We start from the raw sequence: 20,253 nt of genomic DNA on the forward strand, positions 1-20,253 counted from the left end.
TGCTGATATATTATTGATTTCAGCTGTTACAATTCCAAACATGCAAACCCATTTTAATTACTTCAGTCTATTAGTAGCATTAGTTTGCATTTAAGTAAAAAAAAGTACTAAATGCATTTGAAATTAAATAGCAGATCTACAAGCTCAAAACGCGTCGCACTGCGACACGTTTTGAGCTTATAGATCTGCTATTTTTTGCTATGACAGTATATGCAATGTGGCCCTCTGGAGTGAGTGTGGAAATATGGTGGCCTTCTCCAACTTTAAAGTTTCCCACCCCTGTTGTAGGTGCTTGTGCAGGCCAGGGAACCTGGCGCTGAATCCCAGGTAGGTAATCCTTCGCTCTATATTCTGCCAGCAATCATTGCTAACAGTGTTTGTTCAGTAACAGGCTCCCTGTCTCTCCAGCACTTTAGTAAACAGAAAAACACATTTTCAGCTTGGGATACCGATGTTATCCAATAAGGAGAGAGAACTCATACAGGACACAGGATGAACAATATTAGAAGTGGTGACAGTCAAAGAAGTGAGCAGACCGGAAACACTGTACAATGGAAGCTGACAGATGTTTACTCTCATGGCAATCCACCTGAAAATGTATTTTCTGTTTATTAATTTTTTTAAATATTTTATATATATATATATCTGACATGCACATGGATGTGCCCACGGTTATTTATTCTTTCATTTGTCCCTCATCTCTGGCACCGGCACAGCCTTTCTGTTGTAACAGAGGCATGGTGGCATGGATTGTGTTAAATAACGCAACTTTACATCTTGGCACAGGTAGGGTATGCTGCTTAAAACGTAACCAAACGTTCCTCGTTACTGAACAAACACTTTAAAGCAATGATTACTTAATCCTCTTTGTTCCTGGTGGAACATAAGGCTGTTCTGCTTCTGCTTCCATCTGGTCCTATCCTGTGCTGCATGTTGTGCCTCGCCCCATCTTCAGTTCTGAGGTCGTAGCAACGATGACTTTCTGAACGTATAAACTCACGTTGGTGGAGATGTACTTGTCATCTTCAGTACTGAGGTCGTAGCAGTAATTACTTTCTGAACGTATAAACTCACGTTGGTGGAGATGTACTTGTCGTCCTCGTCGACGCCCAGCGGCACACAGATGAGCTTCTGGAAGGCCTTCTTCATCTTGTCGCGGTCTCCGATGGCGTAGTAGCAGAGGATGAGGTTGAAGCCCGTCTTGATGTTGGGGCTCTCGCTCATGATGTGCTCGAAGGAGGTGATGGCGTCCGAGTACTGGCCCATGCGCACGAAGACCACGCCGATGTTCTGCATGATCCGGATCCTCATCTCCTTGTGCGTGTTGGGGATCTGGTCCAGCGCCATGCGGTAGAACTTGATGGCCTTCAGGTAGTTCTTCTGCTTGAAGTAGATGTTGGCCATGTTGACCTTGAGGCGCCCTGGAGAGAGAAGGGATAGTGACAGCAGGTGTTTTATTTCTATTGGGTTATGTTTTAGGGCAGAATGACAGAGAGAAGGGATAGTGACAGCAGGTGTTTTATTTCTATGGGGTTATGTTTTAGGGCAGAACGACAGAGAGAAAAGGATAGTGACAGCAGGTGTTATATTTCTATGGGATTATGTTTTAGGGCTGCTAGTGGCAATTATGAAATGTGCTAGTGTGTGCTATGGCTTTCACTTCTAGTCATTTTGACTATTTTACTAGTCGAGTAGTTTTTCTTTTTAATAAATATTTGTACATTTAAAAACTCTGTACATTGGTGACTATAACTATAATTTTTTTTTTTTTTTTAAGATATTTTTTTTGCGGCTTACGCCTTTTATTGATTTTTTTAAGGGACAGATAGTAGGCTGACAGGAAACGGGAGAGAGATGGGGGGATGACATGCGGTAAAGGCCGTGTCGGGTTCGGGAGTCGAACCCGCGGCACACCGCGACTGGATCACCAGTCCGGTGCCCAGACCGTTACGCTACGGCCTGGGCCACTATAACTATAATTTACCTGATCTTGAGGCCTACAAAAAAAACTTGTCAACTAGTACAAACAAGGTCGTTTGGATTTAGTGGATTTACTAGTCGACTAGTTGAATAGTCGACTAGTTGCTTAATGCCCTAGTCACTAGGGCATTAAGCAACTAGTTTTTTGACTGGGGGGGTCATATTTTGACAGCAGCAACTGCCTGTCATAATTCCCCATCCAAGTATGTATTGGACAGTATTAAAGAGTGTTACTGTGCACAAAAACATTGGTAGCATTACAAAAAAAAAAAAAAAAAAAACCCTACTTATTCCATTTCTTCCCCCTCCATTTCCCATTCCAAGTGCATTTGTCTTATAGCCTACTGTATATGTAACGACAGCTCTATATTCCAAAGCCCCCCTCAGGTACATTACATATTTAAACTATTTTCAGCAATGGTATAATGTTTTTCCCGGCGGGTAGATCTTGTTGTCATTTTGAAAGTAGCTCTCACGTCAGAAATGTGTGGGCGCCCCCTGCCCTAGTGTGTGCATGTTTGAGATTTACAGAGAAGAGCGTGAAGCGATCCGATTTCCAAAATCATTCGTGGATTTAAAAACGTCTGCAGTGTGAGCCCAGCTTCCCATCATCAGTGGTATGCCCAATGTATGCAGCGCCACACTCAGGAAATAGCAGACCTAGCAAAACTCAGGACCCATCGCCCATGTTCTCAGCGTGGTAGACTATTTCCGGCGTGCGACGAAGCATGCATCGGGCCGCGTACGCACGGTACTCACCCGCGTTACTGAACATCTTGTTCTTCACGATGACCTGGTAGGTGTTCAGAGCCTCTGGGCACATGTCGTTATTAGCGTACTGGTTAGCTAGATTGAACAGAACCTGCATTAGAAGACAAAAGGCCCGTCACAATCTTTACTTAAAACCATTTCGACCTGAGGACGATTCTACGAATGTCTTCTAAATCCTGACCAGTTTTCTCAAAAAACCCATGTTTCTATTTCAGTCGTTCTCAAACATTTTCATGTCAAGGACCCCAAGAATTATCTGTAATTGGCCCACCGAACCCCATCTGAAAATATGTTGTTCCAAGGACCCCCCCAGAAGCAATGATTGTCTCTGAAAGAATAAATATTAAAGACTTGCACTACATTTTCACGATTTATCAAAAATAGCAGGCATACAAGCTCTCAGTGCCGTGCTATGAGCTATATGCTATAAGCAATATGTTGTGGACTGCTATTTTTTGAATATTTTTGAAAGTATAGAGAAGTAGAAAACACTTGTGCCATACCACAAAATTACGATATCCCAAATCCCAGACACAATCTACCCTCATATCTCGATATTTCAATATAATAGTGATATATGAGTGGTGGTGATACATGGGAGGGACTCACCGAGTAGGTGAGGTCTAGATTAATGTGGTCTCCGTTAGAGTGGTGGTGATGCATGGGAGGTACTCACCGAGTAAGTGAGGTCTAGATTAATGTGGTCTCCGTTGCCGGTCTGCTCTCTCTGTCTCACCAGGGCTCTCTCCTTTCTTCCGGCGTCTTTGGCTTTTTCAAGTGCCTGGAAAATAAAAGACACACGGTCACATTATATACTGTTCAGTGTTCATACAGTACATGCTCACGCACGCACACAACTGTACATACACACACACACAAACTCGAGAGAAAATCACCTACATTCCAGAAGAACAATTTCCAATGCCAAAAAACACAATTAAATCGTGATTATTTGTGTGACAATGAATCATGAACTAATGTGTAAACGTGACAGTGAATGACAGAGTCTGACCAGCTGAGGGGCGACCAGGCTGTGAACTAATGTGTAAACGTGACAGTGAATGACAGGGTCTGACCAGCTGAGGGGCGACCAGGCTGTGAACTAATGTGTAAACGTGACAGTGAATGACAGAGTCTGACCAGCTGAGGGGCGACCAGGCTGTGAACTAATGTGTAAACGTGACAGTGAATGACAGAGTCTGACCAGCTGAGGGGCGACCAGGCTGTGAACTAATGTGTAAACGTGACAGTGAATGACAGAGTCTGACCAGCTGAGGGGCGACCAGGCTGTGAACTAATGTGTAAAGGTGACAGTGAATGACAGAGTCTGACCAGCTGAGGGGCGACCAGGCTGTGAACTAATGTGTAAAGGTGACAGTGAATGACAGAGTCTGACCAGCTGAGGGGCGACCAGGCTGTAAACTAATGTGTAAACGTGACAGTGAATGACAGAGTCTGACCAGCTGAGGGGCGACCAGGCTGTGTGCCAAACAGCTCTCCTCGATCAGGTCGTTCACTTTCCTCTCCAGGATCTTGATCTTCTCCTCAGGCCTGCAAGATCATCATCAGGGTTTTATGGTTCTGAACATGTATTGTTCTATACTCTTTAGAAGAATAAAAATCATACAAACTTTGAATAAAATATCTATAGGGTTAGGGTTTGACTTTACACAGAGTCAGTGTTATTAAAGTTAGAAGCCAAGAGAAATACTGTCCATCATGGCCTGAACTGAAGTCAGTTGTGGCTACCTGAGAATTTAATTCATGGTCTGTCAAGATTTCGAGTCATGATTTGACTGATATATTATGGAGGTAGTTCCGTTTACACCTGAGAAAACCTGAAAGTTGTCTGTTTTTCAGGTATTATTATATATAAACTGTGTGGTTTAATTTAGACTGAAGGAGAAAACATACGTGTCGTCGTTGTTGGGCTCCAGTGGAGGTGCAGGTCCTTTGGACTGGCCCAGTGGGTCAAACGTTGAGCCTGAAAATGGTCAACAAAAATGTTGTGTTCTGTGTTGCATCATGTGGTATTCCATGTCAACTTTTTTGAACGAGTGTAACCAGAGGTTGCGTTTTCTTTTCCGTTTTGCCAATTCTCCTCACCCGAATAGGTCATGTCTACTGTGGCCCCTGACGCTGACACCCCTTCACTGTTGGCCTGGGTAACAGACAGTGTGCCAATGTGATTTACTTGACCCCGTTGAGGGGTCAAGGCTTTCACCAGAGCTCTTTGCTTTCCTCCAGCTCATTTCAATGTTCTTAAGGACAGTGGCCTGTCTCGTGGTGTTATCTGTGTCCTATCCAGTTCCTCCTTTTAATGGTAATAGCTATACTGTCCTATTTTGTGATCCTCCATAACTCCTCATTTTGGCCCTCTGTGGTCTTCCATGTTTCAGAGTCATAGAGCAGGACAGTCTTCGTGTTGATGTTGAAGATCTGTAGCTTGGCGTTCTTAGAGAGTTGTTTGGATAGCCCAGATCGTCCGCAAGATCCTAAATGTCAGCTGTGCATTGCCGATTCCCTGTCTAGACTGTCAAATGCTTTTTCAAAATGCACAACATTTACATAGAGGGAGGTTTGCCATTCTACACACTGTTCTATGATAATTCTCAGGGTTGCAATAGAGTCTGTATGTGATTTATCTTTCCTAAACCCAGCTTGCTCTTTTCTTAGCTGTCTTTTTTTTTTTACATCCACTGGAAAATAACATTAGTCTAGGGTTTCATGCCCATTGAAAACGTCTGACTGTGACTCCACTCTGACCACAGCCTGCTAAATAACAGGTCAGTAACACCTACCTCTGGTCAAAGACGAGGTGTAACCAGCGGCTCTGACTGCAGTCATAGGTCTTGATACTCCATCCTGGCATACCGTGCATGAAGGACATGAGGTTTTTGTTATGTTATTTATCAGTAAAGCATCAATACAGCTCGCCTCACCTATCTGAAATGCAGTACCTAAGTAGGCCATTATGCTTTACTTTAATCATTTGGTGTACATAAATACTCCTCTGTGACTGACTCCAATAAGCAAAAGCAGTTCAAATGCACTCTCTGACACATAAAGCCTGACTTATAAATACAGTACCTCGCATGACGGTGTCACGATGCGACACATTCTGAGCTTGTAGATCTGCTAGTTTGTAAATTAATTCGAAGAAATGTTCCTGACATGCCGACAATAGGGATGCGCGTGTGTGCGTGCGTGCTTGCGTTTGTGTGTGTGTGTGTGTGTGTGTTTGAGAAAGAAGAATCATTGTAATACACAGTATAATGCCGTCTCACCTGCACAGCTCCAGTCATGGGTCTGCCCATTGAAGACACCATAGCCGTTCGAGACTGCAAGGCACAACGTTTACAAGATTAAAAACCTTTGGCTTTGGTTTTTCCCTCAAAAACGTGTTTTGTTGTTTATCAAGTCTTTGACTTTTTCGGATGTCATCTTGAATACCGGTAGTCTATCTCTATCCTATCTGCCAACTTCTTTGTTTTGTAATTTTCTGACAATTTAACCCATTTTGGGCGGGAATCCCTTTATTATGTTATGCTTTAGCTATTGAAAAATAGCAGATCTACAAGCTCATAGCGCGCCGCCGAGTGGCGCGCTATGAGCTTGTAGGAAAAATGTTGAAAAGTGTTGAAAAATCGAACAACGACTGACATAGAAACATAGCTTTTTCAGAAAACTGTCAGGATGTAGAACACATTTTTATAATCTGATCTCAGGTCAAAATGGGTTAAGACAAACAAACAAGACAGGGTCTAATAATGGCACCCACTGGTCTAGCGGTCCAGGTGCATACCACATATAATAGGCTCTAATGCAGCCTGACAACGTGTTGCGGGTTCGAGTCGAGCCGATATTTTTTTACAGAGATAGCAGCCGTTTCAAGGCATCAAAGGCAAGCATCCATGTCACTAAACTTACTCCGAAAGATGTCCCAATAGGCCGACCACCAATGGCTGTCCCTGGAAACTTGGCAGTCATCTGGGAAAGAAAAGACTAAGTTACTGTATATACTGTACAACTGTTCAAACAAACTTCATATTATATTCTTCTTTAAACAAAGGCTTGTTGTTAAACACCAACTACATATACACTAGATCACGGTTTACCAGCTCACAGAGAGCTTGTAGATCCGCTGTTTTTGGTGAATGTTCCCCCCCAGAATAGGGATGCTGGCGTTCAAGTGGTAACTTGAAGTATAAAGTAAATTTCAGTCCTATAATGGACACAGATATTGTCTGAAGTTTTCTTACTGACATACCGTATCTCAAGGGGAAAGATTTACATGTGTACTGTAATATCATGACATAGGTGCTATAATTCATAGGTGCCGTGGCTGAAAAAAGCTATTTAACAGGGGTGCCCTCTCTGAGCCAAACGTTTGAGAATCACGTGGACTAGATAACTACATTCAGCATATGCAGCGGCGGTGGCTCAGGGGTAGAGTGGCTGGATGGTAACCGCAAGGTTGGCTGTTCGAACCCGATCTCCCCCAGAGTTAGTGTCAAAGTGTCCTTGAGCAAGACCCCCTGAACCCCTAATTGCTCCTGATGTGCTTGATTGGTGCCTTGCATGGTTTCTGCCGCCATCGGTGTATGAACGTGCGTATGAATGGGTGAATGTAATGCACAATCTATGTAAAGCGCCTTGGATAAAGGCGCTATATAAATGCACCATTTACCATAATTAATTGCATTTTTATAGCGCTTTTCCAAGTGCTCAAAGCTCTTTACAACGGTTCATTCATTCATACATTGGGAGGTGACGCGGCGAACAGTCGATGCCAGCGTCCTCACTTCCCACATTCACACACCGACGGTGGCGAGCTCACACCGACCGACTCATTGGAGGCAGTGTAGGGTTCAGTGTCTTGCCCAAGGACACTTCGACATGTGGACAGGAGGAGGAGCCGGGATTCGAACCACCGACCCAGGGATCATTGGACGACCTGCTCTACCTCCTGAGCCACAGCCGCCATTTATTTAGCATGTCACCCAGCCTCTCTCATATAAATCAGAACACAGAGTTTACAGAGCGTGGACTTACAGGAGGTCTTCTTCCATGACTGGTCCTCACTGCTTGCTGAAAGCCTGCGTCGTTGTCCAGCTCCTGGAATATAATAATAATATGGTTGATAATTAAAAGGTAGGGTAAAGTGATATGTTTTGGTTAACTTAACACAAAACATAATCGTTACCGTCCGACCAGCTCTTTAATAAAAATACAATACATTTTCAGGTGGGTTGCTCATTTCAGCCAATCAGGAGAGAGTAACCATCTACCAATGCAGAGCCATAGAGTAAGACATAGTTACGCAAACTCTGTTCACTTCATGGGGCTTCAGTCCAATGGCGGCTCTTCTACATAGACTTCTATTAAGCATGGGGATATCCGGAGGTTTACGGAATGCATTGGCGTCTATGGGCTCGTGCGAGTCATCAATTCCAATTTCACACACAGACAGAGACTCTGGTATAGTAACAGAATTATAGAGCTAGATTTACTTATTTCAACATCTAAATCACTTACCCTATGCAATAAGACATTACATTATGATCATCAATCATATTTTCTTATGCATTCTATGAATATGTATGTATACTAAACCAGTGGTTCCAAAGTGGGGTTCGGGGGGGGGGACCCCCAGGGGTCATTGATGCAGTTCCGGGGGGTCCCGACTCCCCAGCTAAAAATGATAGTTTGTAACCAAATGGACCCTTATAGCCAGGTCTGTAACTCTGAGAGTGTACAAATGGAACCAATTGTTCCATTTGATTTTACAATATACTGTAAATTGGGGGTCCCAGAGAAAGAAATGCCATTAAATGGGGGTCCGTAGTCTAATAGTTAATGTCAAACTGGGGGGTCCTTGAAATGAATATGGTTGAGAATCACTGCTAGCAGTAAAAACTTCTCTTATGGGGGTCCCTATACTCCCTGGCATATCTTTTCAAAAGGGGGGGGGGGGGGGGGGGGGGGGCATTTGGGGGTCCTTGACATGAAAACGTTTGGGCACCACTGGACTATAAACAAAAGAGATAATGTAATATGTTGTTGTTGTATTGTACAGTAACTACAGTTAACTTACCTCGGAGTCAAAAGTTGGGTTATAGTCGTTGTACCCAGAATAAAGATCCTCCTCCTCTTCGGCCAGATGCACATGTTCCATCATGACGTATTAAACACAACTATTGTTAATATTGTCGTTATCAATAAGACGGTTTGGTAAATACATTAGATGTATCGCCTTTAACGTACGGTTAAAAAGAAAAAGCCATCATCGGCTGTTATAATTTCTAGCTTCTTAAACCGTTTGTTGTCGTGACGTCCATGCAGTGCAGTCCCACAATGCAAAGCGACATGATGGGCGGGACATTTTCCTTAGCCTGGCTTCTGGGTTGGTCGGAAGGCCTGTCAATCATTAGTTTGCGCTAATGTGATTGGTCCAGAAAAAAGATTCCTGTCCGGTCGTTGCTAGGATACCACTGGAAGCGGTGGTGTTACTGTGAACGAGCGCGCGCGCACGCACGCTCATGATGATTATGACCATTATATTTTATAAAATAATAAAAGCCCGTTTCATACTAAGTCGCACATACATTAGGTTTCTTCTTCTCTTTATAATGACCATGGCAATGGTTATATTAGTACGAATTTGTTCTCTGTCTTTAGCCTAATAGACTCTCGTTGATATTTTATAATCGAATCTGACATGGATTGGAAATGTCAGAATCGATTAAAAAAAAAATACATCGACATAGTCTATTCTCTGTCTCATTGTATCAGGGAGACAGGTGGTATTTTTTGATGAATTGAACAATGTGGACCCTGTTGTAAACAAGTGTAATGCTTAATTGGGTCGTCCACTCACAGTTAACAGTCTTTGTATTGAGTTTGTGCTTAAAATATACCGTAAATTCTACAAACTGTTAATAAATATTTCAATCAATCAATCAAAATTGTGTCTCTCTCTGTCTGTCTCACTTTTCCCACTCGAAAGAAATCACACAAAATGTGAAAACAACAACAACTAGAGCAAACGCGGATCCCAGAATGTTTTTTTTCTTTTATTCTTTCTTAGTTTTTTAACCTTTTAGCGCACCGTAGTCACCGCCCCCTCGTCCTAACTGTAGATCATGTGACAGAGGGAGTGCATGAAGTGAACACACATAACAGAAACACATTCTGCTGCTCTGGTGCTCTGAGGGCTGAACAAACAGCCACAGATAACGGGTTAAAATGAGCTCATCTGACGGGAAGACAATCACTGTCATTGGCAGGTCAGTAAATACCGTCAGAGTTCTGTAACTGCTGTGTTAAAAAGTGAACCTGCATAGCCTATATGCCACATTATCTGTCATCATGGCATTGTTGTAACTTACAACAGCATCTTTCTGACTGTGCCTGTGGCTTGCCTGACTTAATTGTACATTTCAGATTGATAACATGAATGAATTCTGATTGTGCTAAATGTCTATCCGGTTGTGAGATTGATTGATTGATTGATTGATTAACAGTTTGCAGAATTACAGTACATTTCAAGTACAACTCAATACAAAAAAACTGTTAACTGTGAGTGGACGACACCATGATAAACTTCAATCTCTACTATGGCCCACCATTCTTTCTATATCTTCTGTATTACTGTCCTATAACATGCTGCACTACTGTACTGTACAGTACATGATCACACTTTTAATAATTTGGTCTTATTATTTGTTGGGGCAAAATGTGGAGAGAGAACTCGTACAGGATAAACATCATGAATGTTTTTCGATGAATTGAGTACATGCCAATGGAAACAAGCCGAAAGGCTTTTTCTTCGATTTCTTTTAGCAGACCCTGTACTGTACTGTACTGTACTGTACTGTACTGTACTGTACTGTACTGTACTGTACTTCCCATGCCTGCATGTCCATGCAAACTGTTAATAAAGTATACAATCTATCTGTCAAGCATAAGGCACAGCAGCCAACATTGGAACTGGCCCTGCACACAACGAGCTGTGATAAATGATAGGCTTTATCACTTGTCTTTACAACAACAACAACACGTTCAAGTTTACCTTCACGTCTCTCCCCACATTCTATTAACGTCCAACACAGGAATGAATGATGGCCCGTATTTGGGCCTGTGTTGTTGTGCAACATGATCATGTGGAGTTGAGCCTGCAGGTTTACATTTTAACCCCCAAATCCTGTTGTTCATGGTTACTGCAGACTAGACAAGTTTTTTCATGTGACTCCTCCTCCCCTCAGTCCTCATATACTGTACAGTACATGCATGTGACTCCTGACCTCAGTCATCGTACATGCATGTGTGTACAGTGTATGTATGTCTTTCTGAGTTACAGACAGTAGGCCTGACCTCAACAACAAAAAAAATCTTCTAAATCCTCCAGTTTTCTGAAATAAACATCTTCACGATTTTTCAAAAATAGCAGACCTACAAAAGTATGTCCCAAATTATCTGTGCGTGTGCGTGTGTGTGTGTGTGTGCGTGTGCGTGCGCGTGTGTGCGCGTGTGTGTGCGTGTGCGTGCGTGTGTCAGTGGGCTGATAGGCCGTTCCTGGGCGATGGTGTTCGCCAGCGGAGGCTACAGAGTGAGGATGTACGACAACCAGGCAGGACTGGCAGCCAAGGCCATCACAGAGATCAAGTCAGTATTGAATGTACAGTACATGTTGTGACTTGTGACCTACCGGTAGTTGGACCGGCAAATAGATTTGGTGTAGAGGGGTGAAAAGGAGGGGACCAAGTATAGACAAATTCAAAAACGGGTCTCATGGTCGCAGCTTACGCATTTCCTGTAGGCGGACTCGACGTAGCTGCGGGGTTTAAACCCTCACCAGGCGCACCTCTTCTACTACAGTGAACGGCAGAGTGACTGATGTTAGTCTGCCTCAAACGTTACTCTTTTACCTGCTTTTTTTACTAACACTAACATTACAAAGATGCCCAGAACATCGGGATAAACCTGTTTTATGAACACAAGGCTGCTGTTTCTTTATACCTCATACTAAGCATTTAAAGTACAGTATGAGTATGAGTTAGGAGGTTTGACCGACAGTTTGATGATCCAATGGAGTTAGGAGGTTTATTCAGAAGAGCTTTTTGTTGTAAAACCCACACAGACAGACGTTCAATAGCACTGATTATTTTTATTAATTTTAATATATCAAAAAGTTGAAAAATGGAGAAAGTTGGTATCTGCCCGACAGCTGAGTTCTCTTGTAATAATGCTCTTGTAATAGTACGTCTTGCTTAATCCATTCTGACCTGAGATCAGATTCATACGAGGTTTCCACTGGACACACACTGGGTCTGATTAACCCATTCTGACCTGAGATCAGATTCTAAAAATGTCAGTCACTCTTTGATTTTTCAAAAATAGCAGACCTACAAGCTCGTAGCGCGCCACTCGGTGGCGCGCTATGAGCTTGTAGATCTGCTATTTTTCAATGGCTAAAGCATAACATGATGCTGACACCAAAATGGGTCAGAATGGGTTAACCACTTGAACGCCAGCATGCCTATTCTGGGGGCAGCATTCACCAAGAAGTAGTAGATCGGCTATTGTTTGGAGAAGAGATTTGGTGTAGATGTAAAAACGGTAACTCAGTGGTTTGCTAAGAATATCGAAACTTTACATCTAAAGTTCTGTTGCACAATCTTGTCTTAATTTTGGTTAAAAAAAAAATTAAACATCTTTGTAACCCAGTGGATTCAGTGTCCTACAAATCCTATAAATCGAACCAAAATTTCCAAACCAGGAGTTTAAATATGCAATTTCTTTCAGGATGGATTCAGCATCCTCAATAGCCCCCAAAACCACTCCAATATTGTCCAAATCGGCAAAGCAGTTGCTGAAATATTGTCCATATATATAGGTGATTAAAGCTTATTATGCTAATTATGAAAATTGCCCAACATATGCAAGTTAGCATCCGGCAGTTTCTATATGCTGTGGACCCATAGGGAGACAGCCATTGCTCCGACCCGGAATGACAAAAGTGATTAACCCATTTTGACCTGAGATCAGATTCTAAAAATGTCTTCTACATCCTGACAGTTTTCTGAAAAAGCTATGTTTCTATGTCAGTGGTTCTTCGATTTTTCAAAAATAGCAGACGTACAAGCTTGTAGCGCGCCACTCGGTGAGGCGCTACGAGCTTGTCGATCTATTTTTCAATAGCTAAAGCATAACATAATGGGTTCAATAGAAAAACGTGTTAATGATACCACCACAAATGCCGGAAGAAGTCCCACATAACACTGTAGATATACGTACAGTATATAATACAATAATCAACTAGAACACACAGTTTCATAGACAGAGCAAACAAGAAATCCTGTCCTCATTTCACTGGTTTGGTCTTTGGTGTGCAAATGTGGTATTTGGAAGGTAGTATGGCCTATGTTTTATAGGTTGGTGTGCAATGTGTTCTGGACGGGAACACCTTTTGGTGTTTTAACTAAATTAATTATGTTATACTTTAGCTATTGAAAAACAGCAGATCTACAAGCTCATAGCGTGCCACCGAGTGGCGCGCTACGAGCTTGTAGGTCTGCTATTTTTGACAAATCTTTAGTTTGAATATATATTCTTTCAGAGCCAACGTTTTTATTTATTTTGACGCCAGGCCTAAATGGGTTAAAACTGTACCATACTGCTAGCGTTGGCTTAACTGAGAACCACTTATATAAGGGCTCAATCTTGGTTCAGTTCATACTTTATAGCCAGAATGACTGAGATGGGCAGCATTTAATTCAGTTCAAAGAAACGGTCATCTGTTTTTCACTTGTCTTCTGTGAGCTGCAGTCTGCCACATAAACAGTAGAGGGCGCCCTCGTCTGTTGTTTCAGTGTCCTGACGCCCCGGACAGGTTTCCTGCTGAACCAGCTGTCAAGTCAACGCCTGACATTCCATCCACGTGTCATACATTACAGTACCAGCCAGGCGACCTCATTATCGTGTAAACAATGTGATTTGTTTTCAAACAAACTTCAGGTTCAATCGTTTTACTTTTGACAGGTTAATTAATAATAATATGTTTACAAAGTGCTTTACAGTGTCAAGGGATAACCAACAACAGTCAAATGAAATGCATAAAATAGACAGAATAAGACAATAATAGAACCAAGGCTAGGCATTATACATAGCCTACTGTACATGGACATGAGAAAATGAGCAACATAATAATTGAGCGAGGGCATATGTCTCATTTCATACAGCACTCATCGTAACTATCTGAGAGAGGTTTCGTTGCCAGACTAGTAGCACACCTAGTTTTATGATTTATGCTGGCTTTTGGCCAGGAAACTGACCGGACTGCATTCAGCCATCTGCCCACGTTTCCCTTTTCCTTTGTGAGACCATGTTTTACATGTTTTGTACTGCATGTGATTTTTACTTTGACTTAATTCTGTTGTTTCGTTGTTAAACATAATGCGGTCTCAGACATCTGAAGGGCCCCTGCCTGCCTACTGCTATAGTCATCTGTATGACTATGCACTTTCATGCACAGTAAAATCTTCAGTGTTAGTTTAACCCACTTCGGCCTGACGTCGAAATTTAACAAAAAAAAGTCTTCTAGATCCTGACAGTCTTCTGAAATACCCATGTTTCTATATCAGTGGTGCTCAATATTTCATGTCACGGACCCCCAGAATTATTTTTATTCAGAGAAAAAAAAAGCTAAAATTTTACCATTTTGTCTACTGTATAATAATCACACAGCAACAAGATAACATTCCTTTTTATCTTCTTGCTCTTTTGGCAATTCAACAAGAGCGCGAGCGTTTCTCTCATTCCTGTTGTGACCTACGATAATGACAGACTGGACGGATAGGGATGACAGGTTGAAAATGGTTCATATATTTTGTTTTAGGATCTAGAATTGGCCTTAGCGTTAATCATTGGCAGGGGGGAATTGGGCTATACACGCAGAAGGCCAGCCATCAGTATTGGGATAATGGTAAATCATGGTCAATAATTAAGAAATAAGGTTTTGTGGTTCATTGTGTTTTATTAACAAGTCGGGTGTTAAAGGTTTCCTCATTATTTGACAGCTCGGTTGATGTTGGGAGATTGTGTGTGTGTGTATGCGTATGCGTATGCATGTGCGTGCGTGCTTACTTAATTTGGCTGTACTTTCATGGTCTGTAAATTCACTGCATAGAGATTAATACATAATCAAAAATAAATAATTCACCACTTATTTGATTTAGCAAAAATAATTATTAAATAGGCGTACGGATAGCATTTGTATGCTATGCCACTAACTCTTCTCCTCGTGACCTTTGAACCAGGAAGCAGCTGGGGGAGTTGGAGGACGCTCACATGCTGAGAGGAGAGCTGAGCGCAGCGGAGCAGCTGGCGTTGGTGAGCAGCCACGATGACCTGGCACGAGCACTAGAGGGCGCCTTCTTTGTCCAGGTACCAAAACTACAGCTTCTCAAACTGTTTAAAATCCATTTAGGCCTGACGTCAACATTTAAAAAATGTCTTTTTAAAATGTATTTTTTTCCTGAAAAACCTCATGTTTCTATATCAGTGGTTCTCAATATTTCATGTCAAGGACCCCAGAAATTATCTGTATTTGGCCGCCGACCCCCATCTGAAAATATGTTGTTCCAGGGACCCCCCCCCCCCCCCCCTTATTTTGTATCTTTCCGGGCGACGTTCCTCCGCCCACTTTTTGACTGTCGGCCGTTCGCCTGCTAACGCCGGTAGTCGCCGGGACCGCCTTAGACCCGTGGGACCATGGGACCCATAGACCAGTGGTTCCATAGACCAGTGGGACCATGGGACCCATAGACCAGTGGTTCCATAGACCAGTGGGACCATGGGACCCATAGACCAGTGGTTCCATAGACCAGTGGGACCATGGGACCCATAGACCAGTGGTTCCATAGACCAGTGGGACCATGGGACCCATAGACCAGTGGTTCCATAGACCAGTGGGACCATGGGACCCATAGACCAGTGGTTCCATAGACCAGTGGGACCATGGGACCCATAGACCAGTGGTTCCATAGACCAGTGGGACCATGGGACCCATAGACCAGTGGTTCCATAGACCAGTGGGACCATGGGACCCATAGACCAGTGGTTCCATAGACCAGTGGGACCATGGGACCCATAGACCAGTGGTTCCATAGACCAGTGGGACCATGGGACCCATAGACCAGTGGTTCCATAGACCAGTGGGACCATGGGACCCATAGACCAGTGGTTCCATAGACCAGTGGGACCATGGGACCCATAGACCAGTGGTTCCATAGACCAGTGGGACCATGGGACCCATAGACCAGTGGTTCCATAGACCAGTGGGACCATGGGACCCATAGACCAGTGGTTCCATAGACCAGTGGGACCATGGGACTCATAGACCAGTGGTTCCCAAAAATTTACTTTTACGGCTCTAGCAGCTGATTCTCAACCCGTTTAATTTCAAGCTCCCCCAGTTTGACATGGATTAGTCTACTGACCCCCCATTTGATGGCATTTATATCTCTGGGACCCCCAATTTATATTGTAAAATCAATGTTAATTTAACTCTGAGAGTGTACAAATGAAGTTTTCACAATATAAAATGAAGAGTCCAGAACATTATAGCTATGTCTGGTCTGCCAACCTGTTCTGTATATCAAAAATAATGTTTCTACTCTAGTAATAGTCAATAACAATAGAGCGTCGCAGTCCCGCCCACCTTTCATGACGACGCCAGGCCCAGGAAATAATTCCCAATGCATTTTTCTTATTTAAAGATAATTTAAGCGTCGTACGAAGCCAACTCGAGTCGTGACAAATCATGACAACAAACACAATATTTTGGACCAAACAAATAATTACAAAGAAGAAAAACAACCAAAGAATTGCCGTTTTCTTCTTCTTTCTAATTATTTGTTCGCGGAAAAAAGTGTTTGTTGTCATGATTTGTCACGACAAGAGTCGGCTTTGTACGAGGCTCAAAAGGTCTTTTAATAAATACTTTTTGAAATGTCTATGAGGAAAACGAAAAGAGAATCATTTCCTGGGCCCTGGTAGGGGGCGGGATTGGGACGCTCTATATCATAATTCATAAGTGTCCTGTACTTCCAGTAATAATGAGTTTATAAATCACACTGCTCCACTACTACAGTTATCTACCCGGAAATACATTGTTGGCCGGTGGAGGTCATCATGATTCAGTCTTATTAGCTGACACCAACGTGTGCCCTCTCATCATTCCCACCAAGGAGATCGTACACTTGTGAAGCTATTTCTGTCAAAGGTATTTAGTGTAGAGGTTACAGCAGCAATGAGGAGGTCGCCTAGTACAGAGCCTTGGGGGGACTCCAGTCAACTATAAGTATAGGGTTTTTGGGGTTTATTGTCATGACTTAAAAGAACAGGTCACGTTCTTGGAGACCGGTCTGCACATTGTGGAGACCGACCGACCGGTTCTGGTCATTCTTTGTTTCCATGATGCAGAAGTGAGATCTGTTTGGTTGAAGGGAGGACCTCCGCACACTCGTCTTACTACTAACGACAGGCGCGTCGGTGACAAAGCAGCAGACCTGCAGACGTGTAGAGAGAGGGAGGGAGACCCGCACACACCGTCACTGCTGGTTCAAGAGCTTTTATTTAATGTCCAAAAATGCAACGTTTCGGTCTTTCCTGAGGAATGTTGAATGACCGATTTGATTGATTGATTGAAATATTTATTAACAGTTTGCAGCATTTACAGTACATTTCAAGCACAAACTCAATACAAAGACTGTTAACTGTGAGTGGACGACCCAATTAAGCATTACACTTGTTTACAACAGGGTCCACATTGTTCAATTCATCAAAACATTTAGAGACATACAAATAGACACTTCTATGTAGCTAAAGAACAGAACAGGAATTCATCATATAGGAAGCAAAAAGGGAAAAGATACATATACAGTGAGGGGAAATGGGGGGGGGGGGGATTCAGATTTTACAGAGGCCAGTTTCGAATTGCAGCCGTCCGTACGTGCCCTTTGAGAGCGGTTTTGAAGGAGTCAAGGGATTCACATGTCTTAATGACTGTTGGTAGGGCGTTCCACATTTTGGTGGCATAGGAGCGAAAATAATTTAGTCCCTTGTTTGTGCCGAATCTGGGTTGTACATGGTTTGTTGCACTCCCTCTGGTGTTGTGGGCGTGGACTTCGTTTACATTAAGGAAGTATTATATACCGAAACATTGCATTTTGGACATTACATAAAAAGCTCTTTTGAAGCAGCAAGTGACAGTGTGCGGGTCTCCCTCCCTCTCTCTCTACAGATCCGTTTAGCTGAAAGAATTCAAGGTTTGAAGAAGACCCGTATATTTTATAGGGAAACGTCTTGGCTTCGTCTTTGTTTGCAATTATGAGAGACAAAAGCTTCCAAGAACGTCCTTGACTCTTTAAAGTGTGGGCTCAGAGAATGACAAAAAAAAATTAAACATACGGTATGTTTATTGATCAATGCTGACACAAGGAAACAAACTGCCATTGCAAAAAAAAAACCTCCGACTGTCCCCAAAACCCTTACAGTCTCTTTACCGTCCCCCCCCTCCCCCAGAACTTGGGGTTGAGTTAAATGTTCAAACTGATCCAGTGCAAGCAAGGGAGCAGTTAAACAAACTAAGCTTTCCGTCTAGGAACAAGCTAACTTTAACCCATTTAGGCCTGACGTCAACATTTTTCTTCTAGATTCTGACAGTTTTCTGAAATACGTCATGTTTCTGTATCAGTGATGCTCCATATTTCATGTCAAGGACCCCAAAAATGTAATATGTATTTGGCCACCGACCCCCATCTGAAAATATGTTATTCCAGGTACCCCTCAGAAGCAAAGATTTAAAGTTATTTAAAGTTTTAAATGTTCGAGATCCAGTATAAGTAATTTTGCACTTCTACAAGCTGTAGATCAGCTATTTTCAGCAAGTGTACAATTATCTAATGTGATGTGTAATGTGTAAATGTAATTATCTAATGTGATCCTGCGGCTCTACACACCCTCCACCAACCTAGTCTCCATATATGGGGGACATGGGGAGAGCAACGGACTTGAACTCATGCTTCCTTCATGTCTGAGTGTCCAAGTTGCTCCTTTACACCTGACAGGGGGGAGTTTCCCTGGTTGGACGTAGCGCGTGGAAGGAACACGTTATTCCAACCAGTTCCTTTCCCCTCCATAGATTCTTTATTCATGTGTCATGCACCTGAGGTGCCCAGCCCACATGAACTTATAGGGCACAAATCATTGCTTCACTATTGCATAAGTGTACAATAAAATTAAAACTTATTTATTTTTTATTTTTTTACAAAAACAAAATATTCAGCCTTTATTTCCACGCTTTTCCTAAAAAGTCTGCTAAAGCAAAAATACCTTTCCTAAAGCAAAATTTAAGTTTTTCGTATAGTCCTCCAACCAGAAAAAGTTAACACAGATGGTTGTCATTTCACAAAATAATACATGTCATTTTCAATGTCTTTCAAATCATGCACTCTGTCCTCCTGACGAGTACCAATCAATCTATACCCGTTTCTAAACGCTAATGGTAAGGTCCCAGAATGCAGAATTTCCCTGAAGAAGGCCGAAAGGCCGAAACGTTGGTTAATAATAAACATTCAGCATCGTGGCTACTCTTTTTTAAAGGTCCCAGAATTCAGAATTTCCCTGAAGAAGGCCGAAAGGCCGAAACGTTGGTTAATAATAAACATTCAGCATCGTGGCTACTCTTTTTTAAAGGCCCCAGAATGCAGCCATGTGCACAAAAAGATCTCAAAAAGATTATGTCCTGTGAAGAAGGCCCAGGATGTGTTTGACAGCAGACACATGGTGGCTGAAACCATTAGGCCCTGATTTAGCCTCCAGTCACTCAGCGCGTCGTCTCTGCTACGCTTAGCTTAGCAGTCAAACACACATTCTAACAATGGACACACACACTGACACACACACACACACACACACACACACACACACACACACACACACACACACACACACACACACACACACACACACACACACACACACACACACACACGCTTATCTTGTTTTGGTTCCGGTCAGCGCACGTCCACGCGTAAACGTATACATACGTACACACACATGCCTGCACAATTGCACGTGCACGCACGCATATACACACTACTAGATAGTTGACACTCACAGTATGCGCACGCTTATAATATCGTGTCTCATATTACTCACATGTGACACACACGCGCACACACACACTACAGTAGGAAATAAGGTTTTCAAGCCAAGAAAGCAAATTACACCCCTGTACTGAATCTGATAACTGCGATTAAAAAAAAAAGAAAAACAGACAATGGTGCTCCTGATGAAGTAAGACAAAGAGAACGATACACACACATGAAAGAGAGAAGTGGAGAGGGATATAAAACCAGAGACGGAACACGGCTCTTAACACGGAGCATAGTGCAGAGAGGCACACCGCGTCGGACATTCGATTAATCATTACAA

The 20,253-nt window shown here is 42.7% G+C and overlaps 2 protein-coding genes across 3 annotated transcripts in view; one reads left to right on the plus strand and one right to left on the minus strand.

The window, feature by feature from the left end:
- The window catches only part of ift88 (intraflagellar transport 88 homolog), a 43,514-nt gene extending 34,442 nt beyond the window's left edge, over window positions 1–9,072 (minus strand). The window contains exons 1-10 of one of the 2 annotated variants that reach the window (XM_083776589.1): window positions 8,849–9,072; window positions 7,807–7,869; window positions 6,682–6,741; window positions 6,039–6,092; window positions 5,553–5,616; window positions 4,666–4,735; window positions 4,212–4,302; window positions 3,428–3,532; window positions 2,740–2,842; window positions 1,075–1,421 (exon numbers count right to left, since the gene is read on the minus strand). In XM_083776589.1, the coding sequence (XP_083632715.1) occupies window positions 1,075–1,421; window positions 2,740–2,842; window positions 3,428–3,532; window positions 4,212–4,302; window positions 4,666–4,735; window positions 5,553–5,616; window positions 6,039–6,092; window positions 6,682–6,741; window positions 7,807–7,869; window positions 8,849–8,932 (1,041 nt within the window). In that variant the 5' untranslated portion in view covers window positions 8,933–9,072. Of the gene's footprint in view, window positions 1–1,074; window positions 1,422–2,739; window positions 2,843–3,360; window positions 3,384–3,427; window positions 3,533–4,211; window positions 4,303–4,665; window positions 4,736–5,552; window positions 5,617–6,038; window positions 6,093–6,681; window positions 6,742–7,806; window positions 7,870–8,848 lie in introns of those variants that run through there. The other variant, XM_083776590.1, reaches the window with a different exon arrangement.
- An 828-nt stretch (window positions 9,073–9,900) lies between these two features.
- cryl1 (crystallin, lambda 1) overlaps window positions 9,901–20,253 on the plus strand; it is a 48,102-nt gene continuing 37,749 nt past the window's right edge. Inside the window, exons 1-3 of the mRNA XM_083777076.1 lie at window positions 9,901–10,040; window positions 11,311–11,418; window positions 15,072–15,198. Coding sequence (XP_083633202.1) covers window positions 10,000–10,040; window positions 11,311–11,418; window positions 15,072–15,198 — 276 coding nt within the window. The 5' untranslated portion in view covers window positions 9,901–9,999. The remainder of the gene's footprint in view (window positions 10,041–11,310; window positions 11,419–15,071; window positions 15,199–20,253) is intronic.

Source organism: Protomyctophum parallelum (assembly GCF_964188405.1).
Source record: "Protomyctophum parallelum genome assembly, chromosome: 11".
Classification (NCBI taxonomy): Eukaryota; Metazoa; Chordata; class Actinopteri; order Myctophiformes; family Myctophidae; genus Protomyctophum; species Protomyctophum parallelum.